Source organism: Lepidochelys kempii, chromosome 2 (assembly GCF_965140285.1).
Source record: "Lepidochelys kempii isolate rLepKem1 chromosome 2, rLepKem1.hap1, whole genome shotgun sequence".
In the NCBI taxonomy this organism is placed as follows: domain Eukaryota; kingdom Metazoa; phylum Chordata; order Testudines; family Cheloniidae; genus Lepidochelys; species Lepidochelys kempii.
Window position 1 is genome coordinate 190,392,994 of NC_136381.1, and position 14,474 is coordinate 190,407,467.

A 14,474-nucleotide genomic window follows, 5' to 3' on the forward strand; every position below is an offset into this window, starting at 1 on the left:
ACAGTGCCTCTAACAGAGGGGTGAGTTGCCCTTATTCATATCAACAGAAGTTGACACTAAAGCCTAATGACAATGTAAATGTTACAAATATTAACTATTTCACTGCTGATCATTCATACAAGGATAGAGAAGGAAGGGTTCATGTGATCAGAGCTGCACAATCTACTGTGAGCATCTTATTTAGGTTCCACGAGTGGGCGGATGTTGGGTTGTAACTGGATTTTAGGAGAGCACCAGTACGGGTGTTACTGTTATCAGGGAATCGATGGGAACTGAGGGCACTCAGCCGTATGCAGGAGGTATGCAGCACCTTAAAGTATTGGGCCCATTGTATTACAGGTACTTTTAAATAATGGCAAATCATAAGCTGAAATATTCATATTTATTTGATGAATAATATTCATGAAAGTCGAGCAGTCATTGGGTCTGAAAACCCACCATTCTGCGGAGAAAAGAAGTTCACACATCCATAGCCTTGTTCTGCTGACCCAGTGTAAAGAGGATATAACTGGTTCATTGTTAGACATCAAGGGGAGTCAAGATTGCTTAGCACATTTCAGAGCAAGGCTCAGTGGGTGTTGGGGACTGAGCCCCCCTAAATTCATAGGTGCATAGATTAAAGCCAGAAAGTAGTGTTGCGATTATCCGACCTGCATAACACAGGCCATTTCACCCCGCTATTCCTGCAGAGGAGGGAATGATTCCTCCTTACCATGTCAGTGAGCACTGTGAAGCATGTAGAATAGAAAGTAGAATATATTATATTAATTTACCTTGAATTTTGTCTGATAATTTATAATCTCTGTGCTCATTTGAAATTTTATTGCAGACAGCTCTTCTTTGCTGGTCTCTTGGAAGCTTTGGGCCTGTTTCTCTGCCACCTCCAGCTGCGTTTGCAGGCTGGGAACAGCTGCAGCACATACTTGAGACTCCTTTAGTTTCTCTGTCAGGCCTTGGTTCTCCTGCCTGAGCATGGAGATGTCAAGTTGCAGCCCCTCCTGCTCCTTTGCTGCTTGCTCACCCAATTCCCTCAGCTTCTCAGTGACCTGCGCCAGCTTCTCTTCTGCATCCCCCTTCTCAGACGTCAAGGTACAAATCTGAATACCAAGTTCAGCCATATCAGTGTTGGTTCTGTGGAGCAGGTCATTGGTTTCTACATTTTCCATTTTAACAGTCTCCAAATACTGCTTAACCTTGGACAGCTCTTCCCTGAGACTCAGCATGTTTTTCTCCAGCTCGGCCTTTCGATGGGCTTCCCTTTCCCGCTCTTTTTTCAGCGTTTCCTCTCTTTCTTTACACTGTACCAGCTCTTGCACATGGTTTCTGTTGAGTGACTCACTCTGCTCTTTCAGCTGCTGGACCAGTGTCTTTTGTTCCCCCAGAACCGCCTCTGTTGCATCCAGCTTGCCTTGCATCCTCTCTCTCTCATCAGCTGTCTGCTGAAGCTTGGCTCGAAGGTCAATCACTTCTGCCTGCAACCTGGACACTTCACTCTGGTTGATGTGCAGCTGCTTTTCAGACACGGCTAGCCTGGAAGCCAACTCTTGTGACTCTTTCTCCTGACATGCTGCCTGCTCCAGCTGGGCCTTCTCCACTGAATCCTTCTCTCCAGTAAGGGATTCAATCAATTTTATTTGATGAAGGCATGTTTTTTCCATACTTAGCTTTTCCACCTCAAGAGACTCCGCTTTTTTTCGGTACATCTCAATCTCTGCCTGTAGCTGCTTGCATTGGCTCTCTATGCCTTGCAGTGTCACATCTTTCTCTGTAACCTGTGACCTAAGAGACTCTTCACACTCCTTCAAGGAAAACAGAATCTTTTCCATCTGTAAACCATGCTGTTTGGCACTCTTGTGCTCTGTTTGTAATACAGCTAAAGACTCCTTGATGGCATCTTCTCTTTGCCTCAGTTCCTGGTATTCAGAATACAGAGACTGTAGTCTCTCTTCCAGGATTTGATTTTCCCTTGTGACATTCTGCAAGTCTTCGTGCAACTGTTTGTTCTGCTCCCGGAGCTTTTTCTCTTTTTCATCCACCGACACCATGGCATCGTCAATCTGACTCTGGAGCTGTTTCTCCGATGCCCTCAGCCTGGCCATCTCAGCTTCCAAAGAGGCTTTAGATACCTCCAAGTTTTTCTGCTTCTCTTTCATCTTCTCCTTGGTTTGGTGCAGATTTGCATTTTCGGATTTCAGTTTCTTGCTTTCTTCACCAATTTCGTTCAGTGCCACGCTTTGCTGTCCTGCGAGCTCCTCCATGTCCTTTACCTTCTGGAGGAGATGACCATTGCTTGAGAGGAGCTTTTGGTTTTGCTCCTCTAGGCTGTGCACATTCTGACTCAGCTTTGATAAATGATCCTTCAGCAGCTCAAGTTGCTCTGCCAAGGTTCTGGCTTCCTGCTTCAGCACACCTTCTCTGCAGCTGCTCTCTTCCTGAAGGTTCTCTTTTGCTCTTCTGGTCTCTTCAAGATTTTTTTCTAGCGATCCCACATGAGCCAGTGAGCCCTTCAGCTGGATCTGGAGTTCAGCCACCTCCTTTCCTTTCACAGTCAGTGCATCCTGAACTGTATCCATTTCTTTTGCCATCATTTCCAGGCTCATGAGCAGTTTTTCATTCTCTTTTTTGGAGTCCGTGGTGAGGCAACTAAATTTGGATTCCAGTTCTTTCTGTGCACTCTCTTTCAGCTGCAGTTCCTCTCTCGCTGTCTTTACCTGAGACAGAAGTTCGTTATTTAGTTTCTGGATGTCAGCCTTTTCCTTTTCTGCCTGGTGAAGTTTCTCCAGCAATTCTTGGATCTTTAGGGTAGACTCATACTGGGTGGAGGTTTGTTGTCCTTTTTCATCCAAGATGGCATCGACTTTTGCAATGAGCTCTAGATTCTTCTGCTCTGTTGAATTTATCTTGGTCTGGAGCTCACTGATGCAGAGATCCTTCATGCTGACCAAAGCCCTGGTGGTTTCCAGCTCCTGATTCAAGAGCTGCAGTTCTGAGGCATAGTCCTTCTTACTTGACTCCATTTGCTCAAGCCTTGTGTGGTATTCCTTTTGCTGCTCGGCTGCATTCACTTCTAATGCCTGCACGCATTTTTGTAGGTCATGAACAGTGCTCTGAGTGGAGTGGGAAACCTCACACTGTTTCTGTAACTCCGCTATCATCTTTGTCAGCCTGGAGTTCTCCTCGCTGAAGTTGCTGCTCTTTTCCTTTTCCACTTGCACTTGTTCTTTCTGAAGGCTGACGGCTCCCTGCAGCTCCTGGTTTTCCTTCTCTAGCTGATTAATCCGGTCCTGCAGCACCCTCTGTCTCAGCTCTCCCTGGTCAAGTTCCACACGCATCTCTTCAAAGCCCTCCAGGTGTTCAGCATTTAGTGAGTTATTTGCATCAGGGCTACCTGGAAACTCTTGTGTCTAAGAGGGCAGGAAGGGAAGAATAGAAAAGTTAAATTGGAAACAGTGTATTTTTATACATGAAAGATTATGAATGTTCCAGGACTCAGTGATAGCTTAACTGTTTTTGTTGATTAATACCTGGTGGTGGTGGTGGTGGTGGTGGTAACAATAAAATGAATATTTAAGGGATGCTGTCAAATAAAAATCATTATTAAAAAAATCCTAATCCATGCTACTCTTAGTCCCCTTGATTATTAATTACTTTTATTAATTTATAAGCATTTCTTGTAATAGGGCTCAACACTCCAGCATCTGAAGTCTTAGAACAAAAATAAAGTTCTATTAATTATTTATTTACTCTTTGTATGTTATGCACCTTAGCCAGTGATGTTACACCAGTTTGTATTGTGGTGTTCTCAGCAATGCATTTAAGCACATGCTTACATCCCATTGACTTTAATATATAGTTGAAGTGCTTTGCTGTGTTGGGGGTCTTGGATAATTTCACTTTCTGGTTCCCAGATGCTAGCACAGTGCTGTTGTGGTTGGAAGCACAAAACTGTGAAGGGAAACTTAAAAGAAAGAAGGCTATTTTCATTGATAATAATGAAAACCTTTCTATTCATGAGATTTTGTAAGCTTTGGTGTTTTTTTTTTTGTTGGTTTGTTTTTTAAAAGAAGACTTAAACATTAGGTTTAATCAAATTGTTAAAAGAGTCCTCTTAGGTTTTTCTCCCAGATGATGGGAGACCCTGGGCACACTCAGTGGCTTAAACACAGGCCCCAGTTTCTTAGTCCTTGCAAAGAGGGGACCCCACCCTTTGCAGGCCTTCTTAAATCTCTTCTGATGGAGGACATAAAAGGAAAATTAAATGTATCAGCACCCCAAGAATAACTTCTTCCTTGATCCAACTGAAAGGGAAAAAGGCAAACTTGCTTCAGTGCTGTCTGTGTAGCAGTTTTCGTGGAGACCCGCTGCCTGGCCTATTGAATCAGGCTCACTCTGTCAGACCTATACTGGAAGTTCAGTGCACTCCCCACAGGATCGTGGGTGGAGATCTCCTGGATAGAAGCTCCCCTTGTGGTGTCAGGAGTCGCTCCAGCAATTTCCTGCTCAGAGGGATCTCTCCTGCCAGTGGCCTGCAGTTTCCTCCTTTCTAAAGGCTTCCTTCCTACCACCCTTGACTGACAGGAACAGAGGGGTGGGTACACAGGGCCTCTCTGGCACCTTCCTCATCAGTGTGTGGTCTGTCCATCCCATCACACAGCTATGGGACAATTCTCCTTTATATTTATTGTTGGTTTTTTGTAGTTTCCCACTAAAGTCACAAGGTGTTATACAGCTCCCAGGCCTAAAGATCTTTGGTGTTAAGGAAATGTGGCCTACATTGCATGCACTTCTTTGTCATTCAATTACCTGCAAATAGTTGCTCACTAAACTACTTATGCTTGAACTGCGACTTGGAGGTTTCCACAAATATGCTGAAGAGCCATGTGAGGACAATGTCCTCCTGTAGACCGAAAGAAAAAACAAAAAAGAAATCTTTTAATAATGGCTAAGCGTGCGCACACACATAATTGTCTGCTCTGACTTTATGGATTCTTTTAGTTATAATCACTGGATATGGCAATGTACTACTGGCTAGCATGCATGGGGCCTGATCCAACATTCATTGAAATCAATGGGAAGACTCCTACAGACCTCAGTGGAACTGGATCAACCCCTACATGCAGGATTACCCTCTTTCAAGCAGAAGCAGGCCTGCTGAAACAGGTATGCGTCATGAGTTCTCTTATTGCTCAAATGAAAGAGATTCATGCTTAGTTCAGCGGGTATGACACAGCTTTTGGAGAAGAGGGACCCAAGTTAACTTCTCATCATCACTGTGAAAATGTGAGCAGACCCTCGGGGGTCTGAGCTGATGCCCACTGAAGTCAGTGGAAGGACTCTCAGACTTGAATGAGCATCAGATTGGCCCCTGGAGTTCAGCCTAGTAATGACCATGAAGTCCAGGTTGGCTGCAGAGATGTTACAAGGTGAAGGCTTATGCCTTCTTTTTACGCTTAAATAGAAAAGTTGCAAAAGTTTTTGCAAGTCACCAGAGGTGAAAGTAAGCTGGTATGCCCCGGTACGGTGTACCAGCAAGAGCCGATGCGCCGTACCGGGACCGGCTTTCCCAGATGGCAATTTAAAGCCCTGGGGTAGCGATGGCGGGGCTCCGGAGGGGATTTAAAGGGGGCTGGGGCGGTAGCAGCGGCTGGTGCCCTGGGGCCCTTTAAATCCCCGACAGAGCCTGGCCGCTGCTACCCCAGGGCTCGGGCAGCAGGGCTCAGGCGGGGATTTAAAGGGCTTGGGGCTCCAGCAGCCGCTACCACAGCGGAGCTCCAGGCCCTTTAAGCTCTGCCAGAGCCCAGAGCCTCGGGGTAGCGGTGGCAGCCCAGAGCCCCCAGGGCTTCTCAGTGATTTAAAGGGCCCTGGGTTCCTCTGCGGTAGCGGCAGCTAGAGCCCTGGGCCCTTTAAATTGCCCCCCGAGCCCTGGGGCTCCCAGCCGCCTCGGCAGCTGGTAGCTAGGGGGTGATTTAAAGGGCCCAGGGATTTAAGGCCCTACCTCTTCTGGTTGAGGCCAAGCCCCCTGCTCAGGACTCTGGCGTACCGGTAAGTCCTTTAACTTACTTTCACCCCTGCAAGTCACAGAATGTGTGTTATGGCTCTAACTGTATCGAAAACAGTAAAGTTTTACTACATTACCTGGCAAATGTTGGCCAAGCAGCATCTAAGTCATGCCCTCTTGATGCCAAGTCAAACTGAACCTCAGTTAACTCATAGAGTTGACCCACAATGTCAGAACTCATTTTAGACTTCAGAAATGGACTTCTTGCATAGTACCAGTCACTAAAAGAAGAACCAAATGGCATGGAGTAATAAATAAAAGGGGAGCGCCTGCAACATTCTCAAGAAAATGAAACATTACTTGTTACTTCCCAGAAAAGTTACCAAGATCCACTGCAAATGCAATCAACATCAATCAGATTCCCTGCCCCCCACACAACCTCTTTGTTGGGAGTGAGGGCAGCTCCTGGTGGCAGTAGGAGCTAATGAAGCTTATGGATTCCTCCTATGGAGAAACCCTGCATAAAACATTTTTACTCTGGGCTTTGGCAGGCAACTGGAGAGAGTGATGGATTTGCCATATAATGGATAATCACATGGTACTCTGCAAACTGACATTTGTGTTTTGAATGTGAGTAAATTGAATGTTCATGACAACAAGTGATTGGTAGCAGCAATCAGAATTAGATACATTGAAAAGGAAGATAAAAACTGAAAGCTTGTCCGTGAAAGCTCTACGAATATCCATCCTGACTTGCTAAACTCTTGCTATTCCAGTCTTTGGTTTTTCTTGACCAGAAAGACTACAACATGTTACATTGTACCTCACTGTGTGATACTTAGTGATGTACAGAATTATCATTTGGGGCTCTGTCCACTACCTCCAAATTCATTTCCAGATATGATTTTAGCTACATCTGAACCCAGATGTCCAGCACTTGTAAAGATTAAAAAAATGTAAGGTGTGTAAGTACCATGCACAAAACACCATATAGTTTTTAAATGTTCCAGGCACAAAGCACTCTGCTTTATAATGAACTAGAGGTTCAAAAATGCCTTTGTAGGGTCCCCCAATTATAGATGCTAAACTCTAATGTTTATCATTACTTTGCTCTGGCCAAGAAGTATGGAAAAGCAGAAAACTTGGACAGAAAAACAAGTCCTAGTGCAGGTGGTTGTATTTTAAATTTCAATGACTTTCTGCCTTTTATAAAGGTGCCATATTTACAGCCCTGAAGGCTACAATACTCTACCTTCTGAAATTATAAGAAGGGACAGCAATAAAGCAAGCTTCCCCACACTACCCTGCTATTTTGCCTTGCTCCTATAAAAGATGAAAGGATAGTTTAGTTTCAATGCCCATTTGCTCCTTGACCCCTCTACTGAGAGTACTAACAAAGGTGCAGACTAGGACCAGTTGTAATGGCAGTTTGCAATATTGACTCTGGTCTAAGAGGAACTGGTCTTGGACCAGTAACACATTTCATATAGGCCACTGAACAAATGTCAATATTTACTGACCTAAGATGGGTGTGAAACAGTGACCTAGATTACACTGGCTTTATACCCTATTATCAGTCCTCTGAGCCAACCACATGGAAGGTTTTCCATTTATTTCATGCGGCGCTGAATCAGTCCCATGTTTCACTGTTTGTTCGTCTCCAGATATCTCTCATGCATCACTACAGTACCTTTGCATTTACCTTGTTACTTTGGTATGCATAAAACATTGTTGCAAGGTGTCTGCCAGCCTTTGGTGTACTAAGGAGTAACGTATAAATGCTCTTCCTTTACCAAGAGATGTTCTCAGCTGGGAAAAACAAGCCACAGGAAGATAACTTTAAGCACCAATTATAAACATCTATAAATGGCACACTGACAAGCAAGCTATTAAGGTTTCTATGAACATATGCCGAAAACATGTATAGCAATTGGGCTCCAGGAAACAATATTAGCGGTGACCCTGAGAGACACCCTCCCTAAATATCTTAATAGCAGAGTTCGCTCCCCTGACTTCTGCGGTTTCATTTCAAGAACACAATCTGACAAACGTATTACCTGAAACAGCTGACTGTTTTTTTTTTAAATCATAAACCGCAAATAAACAAAATTATTTTAAACAATCATTCCACCTACAAATTTCTGTGGCTCCATAGAAAGTGAAACAGGAAATTTCTGTCACAGTCAAACCATAACAACTACATGAAGCTGTGTTTATTATGAAATTAAAGAACATAAAACATATTTTTGAAAGCTGAAACTTAAGGACGTCTGTAATGCTCTGTATCTCGTGGGAACACCATACACCCTCATGTTCATCTTTATAAAATGATTGTGTGGCATCCAATGCGAAGTTTATCATGTTGGGTGTCTTCGGAAGGCTCATGATGCACTGAGCATCATTGTTATAGTGATGTTATAGTAATTGTTACAGTAATGTTATAGTAAGGTTATAGGTTATAATTTCATGTATATAGTTATGAGGCTGAAAATGTATCCTCATGGTTTAAAATAAGTCCAGGCAAAAACTCTCCAAGAGCAGAGAGGCAGTTCACACCTCATCAGGGCAGGTATGGGACAAACCCAGCCCAGCCTCACAGGAACAAAGGACTTTGGCCTAGGCAGCAACAAAAGAATCTGTTGGACTCTTGAGGGAGTCACCCCACTTCCTTTGGTCAGTTTGGAATTGCGATAAGGTAATGCTCATCTGACTCTGAAGGGGAGGGAGGGGGGCAAAGCCAAGAGGGTAGAAAGGACATGATAAAAGGGAGAGACATTAGCCATGCTCTCTCTCTTCCACCTACATCTACAGACACCACCACCAAGTGACTGAAGCGCTGATCAAAGGGGAGAGCCTGGCTGAAGAGCAATCAACCAGCCTGCGGTGAGAAGCATCTAAGTTTGTAAGGACACTGAAAGTGTTAAGATCAGCTTAGAATGCATTTTGCTTTTATTTCATTTGACCAAATTTGACTTGTTATGCTTTGACTTATAATCACTTAAAATCTACCTTTACAGTTAATAAATCTGTTTGTTTATTCTACCTGAAGAAGTGCATTTGGTTTGCAGTGTGTCAGAGACTCCTCTTGGGATAACAAGCCTGGCACATATAAATTTCTTTGTTAAACTGACGAACTCATATAAGCTTACAGTGTCCAGCGGGCATAACTGGACACAGCAAGACAGAGGTTCCTAGGGTTTTGTCTGGGACTGGAGATATTAGCTAGTGCCATTCAGTTGCAAGTAGCTGGGAGCACCTTATATGCCAGAGGCTGTGCGTGAACAGCCCAGGAGTGGGGGTTCTCACAGCAGAGCAGGGTAAGGCTGGCTCCCAGAGTCAAGGATTGGAGTGACCTAGCAGATCACTGGTCCAGATAACACCAGAGGGGATCATCACAACGTCTTACATAGTTTTTAAAAAAAGACAGAAATCTTAAGGCAAACAAGGAAGATTTTGGTATCTGGTGGATAGAGAGGAGACAGAATTTATAACTAGTTATGTTTCTGCTGTCAAACCAAAATTCAAGTACAAGTACCATAGGAATGGAAAAAATAATACATCAGATGAGCTCATTGGAGGAAGCTCTTGCCTGGCTGTACAAATGGAGGTGGAAGGTTTCTGGTGTCTCTGCCCCTCCAACCATGTACAGCCAAACAAGATGCAGCGGATCTGGCGTTTATCTAGCTGTACAATATAAATGCACTGGAATTTTCATTGAAAGAACCAACGGGAAGAAGATGGATTTGGAGCTGAAAGAGGGGTTGGGGAAATGTTTCATACCCCAAAGCTATGAGAGAAAGCTGGGTGGGGAGAGGGGGTTCCCCTGAAACCAAATGGAAGCCTGAAGGAAGGGTATGAGGAGAAAGAAGTGGGATGGGGAACATAGGGGCTAGCTACGCTAGGGGCAGCCATGCTAGCCTCATGGCTGGCTCTCTGATCATGCAGAGAAGTTGCATGATGACAGCAGTCAAGGCTGCTGTTAGGAAGTTCTGACAGAATAGATGAAAACTTCTTTATCAACAAGTGCAGCCTGGGAATAAAATACCCTAGGAGTCATCAAAACCAGGTATCAGGACAACGGTCAGCATAACCAACAACAGTGCTCCACTTACCCATGGGGAAAGTCCTTATGCAAGTGATTTAAATTTACTCTAATGACTCAAAGGATCAATATTAAAAACTTCTTGCAGTGCTTATCTCATTGACTAATAGATTTAGAGATAAAGGTTTGCTACTCTGTTGATATTGGATTTAGGTTTTATTACTGTGTTACTTACTAACATGTACTTTGCTTAGCCCAATACAAACCATTTCTCTTTGAGTCCTTTCATGTCAACTCACCTCAAGCGATAACAATAATCTTAATTCTCAACAGTCACATGGTATTTTATATCTCCAACGCACCGTGCAAGAATTAAGTGAGTAGAGACATAAGACCAAATTCTCTAATCAGTGACTCCCATTCAACCCTATTGATCTACAGGAAGGTGACAAGAATGGTAAAACTTTACTACTCTTTCCACTTGCATTCAATCAAATCCTTCCCTCAGGGAACCTGTGCACATGAGGGCAGGAACTGCCCCCTTGATTTCATTTCTGCTGTATCCCCATTGTTAAATCGTAGGCATTAACCCTAAACAAAGACCTTGCCCACCATTCATCAAATGTTTTCTTTTTTCTTTTTTATAGTGTAACTGAAAACACATAGGAACATAAGAATGGCCCTACTGGGTCAAATCAAAGGTCCATCTAGCCCAGTATCCTGTCTTCCAACAGTGGCCAGTGCCAGGTGCCCCAGAGGGAATGAACAGAACAGGTAATCATCACATGATCCATCCCCTGTTGCTCATTCCCAGCTTCTGGCAAACAAAGGCTAGGGTCACCATTCCTGCTCAATGTAATTTAAAATAATTCAGGACTCAACTGAGGTCAATGGGACTACACCTGCAAGGAAGAGTACACCAGCATGCATAAGGATTGTGCCCTAAGAAATGTGATGAACAATAGGCGTCACTTATCTTTTGGTTTTACATTCTGCAAAGACAGAAAAAAAGTCCCATTCCTTCTCCTACTTTTCTTTTGAGCTCTGTAGCTCTCCCAATAGACATGCAGAAACATGAACTGCCTATTGTGATGATTAATCAGTCTGCTTTACTTACCTCTGAAATAGACTTAACAAAGCGGATGCCATCATTAGCTCCTTTGACTTTAGCCAGACAGTCGCAGAAGTAATCCCAGTAGTCTTTTCTGTTCCCCAGCAGTGTGGTCTTTTCTCTCTGGTCAAACTTCAAAAGGAAGAAACACTTAGAAAAATTTAAGACACTGAAACACAGAGTTATTCTATGTTTCTCTCCCACTGATATTCACATTCACAGCTATTAATTTTAATTAACAGGAGATGTGTGTGCACATCAAAAAAAGGGAATAGACATCATTCTAGATCAATACAATTTGATGAATTTAAATGCTGCTCTACAGTCCAAAAGACAAATTCAAATTAGGGCTGTCAAACCACTAAAAAATTAATCACGAGATACAAAAATAACTGATTAATTGCAGTTATAATCCCACTGTTAAACAATAATAGAATACCATTTATTTAAATATTTTTGGATATTCTCTACATTTTCAAATATACTGATTTAAATTACAACACAGAATACAAAGTGTACCGTTCTCTAGAACAGTGCTCAAAGCATGGAGGGGCAAATGAATGTTTAGCATATCTGGCACATAAATACCTTGCAATGCTGGCTATAAAAATGCCATGTGAATGCCTGTTCTCACTTTCAGGTGAGATTGTAAATAAGAAGCAGGCAGCAGTACCTCCTGTAAAGGTCTACAAACTTTTTTGTCTTAGCAATTGGCTGAAGAAGAAGTAGGACTGAGTGGACTTGTAGGCTCTAAAGGTTTTCATTGTTTTGTTTTTGAGTGCAGTTATGTAACAAAAAAAAATCTACATTTGTAAGTCGCACTTTCATGATAAGGAGATTGCATACAGTACTTGTATGAAGTGAATTGAAAAATACTATTTCTTTTGTTTCTTTTTTACAGTGCAAATATTTGCAATAAAAATAATAATATAAAGTTAGCACTATACACTTTGTATTCTGTGCCATAATTGAAATCAATATATTTGAAAATGTAGAAAAACATCAAAAAATAAGTATAATAAATTTCTATTGGTATTCTATTATTAACAGTGCGATTAAAACTGCAATTAATTGCAATTAATTTTTTTAATCGAGTTAATTTGTTTTGAGTTAATCGCTTGAGTTAACTGCAATTGACAGCCCTAATTTAAATAATCAGCTAAATTAAAGAATAGCCATTCAAATCTATTCAGAACTCATAAACTGATCACTGGGATTTACAGCATTTCCAATATTAATACAGTGCACAAATGTAGGTCAATACATTGAAGATAAGGTACTGAAAAATAGGTACATAAATCCATACAGCTTACAATGAACTCAACATAGATCACAAAATGCTTAACAAAAAGTGGATACGCAGTATTATCCCCATTTTACAGGCCAATTGAGGAACAGACTGGTTCAGTGACTTTTCCGAAGACAGAGTGAGCCATTTACAGAATCATGAAATGAATCCAGATCTCATGGAGTGGAGAACTGTGAGCCAATGACTCATAAAATGACTAAGCAGACTGGAGTATAGTGGTAGCTGTGTCGAGCCCAGGATATTAGAGAGACAAGGTGGGTGAGGTAATCTCTTTTATTGGACCAACTTCTGTTGGTGAGAGAGACAAGCTTTCAAGCCACACAGAGCTCTTCAGCATGTCCCTCTCTCCAACAGAAATTGGTCCAATAAGGAATATTACCTCACCCACCTTGTCTCTCTAACCAGACTGAAGACATTCACAGCAAAGTAACTTTTCCTTTTTACTTGGTTTTTGATCAAGGATTAAAAAAACAGACATTTCAACTGAAAAAACCCTACTCTTTGTATTATATTTTCGATGTTATAAAACTATTTTTCATAGCAAAGTCATGTTTTTGCTTGCAAAAACCTATATATTATACAGGTAATTATATTTATGAAATAATTATTTTTTCCCTTAAAATATGTCATCATTCTTACTACCAAAGAGCTTCTGTGATAATGTAAAATGGCATGTTTCAAAGTCAAGTTATAAAAGCTCCCCATACAATGCAAAATTCCTTGTGTTCTCAAAAGCAACCTACTAGTTATGATACATTGCTTTTGCACATAAGCATATTTACTTTCTATTGTAATAGGTGCAATAAGTATTGATGCACGGGAACCCAACAACTAAAAGGAAAGAGGTCTGTACTGTACTTAGTTAGAATACATTCTGATTTTTTAATTAATAACTAGATTCATTACTGAACCTTAAAGGTAAGAGAACAATACAGATGAAGGAAAGTCCAGTTCTCCCATATTATTAGGGCTCTATTAAATTTGTGGCCATGAAAAACACGTCACAGACCGGGAAATCTGGTCTTTTGTGTACTTTTTACCCTGTACTATACAGATTTCACAGGGGAGACCAGCATTTCTCAAACTGGAGGTCCCGACCCAAAAGGGGACCACGGGGTAGGAGGTGACGGGGGTGCAAGGTTATTATAGGGAGGTTGCAGTATTGACACCATTACTTCTGCGCTGCCTTTAGAGCTGGGTGGCCAGAGAGCGGTGGCTGAGCCGGGCTCCGGGCACCGGGCTCTGAAGGCAGCGCCTCGCCCGCAGCAGCGCAGAAGTAAGGGTGGCAATACCATCCCATGCCATCCTTACTTCTGTGCTACTGTTGACGGTGGCTCTGCCTTCAGAGCTGGGCTCCCGGACAGCAGCTGACGCTCTCCAGCCAGCCAGCTCTGAAGGCAGCGCCGCCACCAGCAGTAGTGCAGAAGTAAGGGTGGCAACACCACAACCCCCTACAATAATCTAATGACCCCCACAACCCCTTTTGGGTCAGGACCCCTACAGTTACCACACCAGGAAATTTTAGATTTAAATATCTGAAATAATGAAATTTATGATTTTTTAAATCCTATGACCATGACTTTAACCAAAATGGATGGTGACTTTGGTGAGGCCCGACATATGATTGTGTCACTTACCTGTAAAAGGTACTCAAGCTTGTAGGAAAACTTTTGCAAGTTGATGCTGTCATCGGTGATTGGTTCCCCTCCTTCTCTAAATTCTTTGCTTAACTCTGTCACAGCATCTTTAAAACAAGACACCAGAATAGGTGACTAAAGATAAATGATGTTTGGGGTTGAATACACAAACATTTTGAAATAAATAAATGGGGTGTCTCTCTTTACATTGTGTGTATGTATTCACTTTTTCAGTCAGAGTGTTTTAGGGGATGTCTAAACTGAAGTCGACCTATGTTAGGTCAATTTACAACGTGCGATGGCTGATGTCCACACTACCCACCTTCGATCGGGGATGTGTGTCCTCACCGACTGAAGAGGGGCAGCATGGGGGGCTG

General features: G+C 42.4%; 1 protein-coding gene across 7 annotated transcripts in view; it reads right to left on the bottom strand.

The window, feature by feature from the left end:
• FYCO1 (FYVE and coiled-coil domain autophagy adaptor 1) overlaps positions 1-14,474 on the bottom strand; it is an 84,863-nt gene that overhangs the window by 48,761 nt on the left and 21,628 nt on the right. For all 7 annotated transcript variants that reach the window (XM_073333169.2, XM_073333171.2, XM_073333166.2 and 4 more), the window contains 6 exons: positions 14,098-14,204; positions 11,158-11,283; positions 7,701-7,807; positions 6,136-6,279; positions 4,804-4,897; positions 774-3,404 (listed from right to left, as the gene is read on the bottom strand). In XM_073333169.2, coding sequence (XP_073189270.2) covers positions 774-3,404; positions 4,804-4,897; positions 6,136-6,279; positions 7,701-7,807; positions 11,158-11,283; positions 14,098-14,204 — 3,209 coding nt within the window. The remainder of the gene's footprint in view (positions 1-773; positions 3,405-4,803; positions 4,898-6,135; positions 6,280-7,700; positions 7,808-11,157; positions 11,284-14,097; positions 14,205-14,474) is intronic.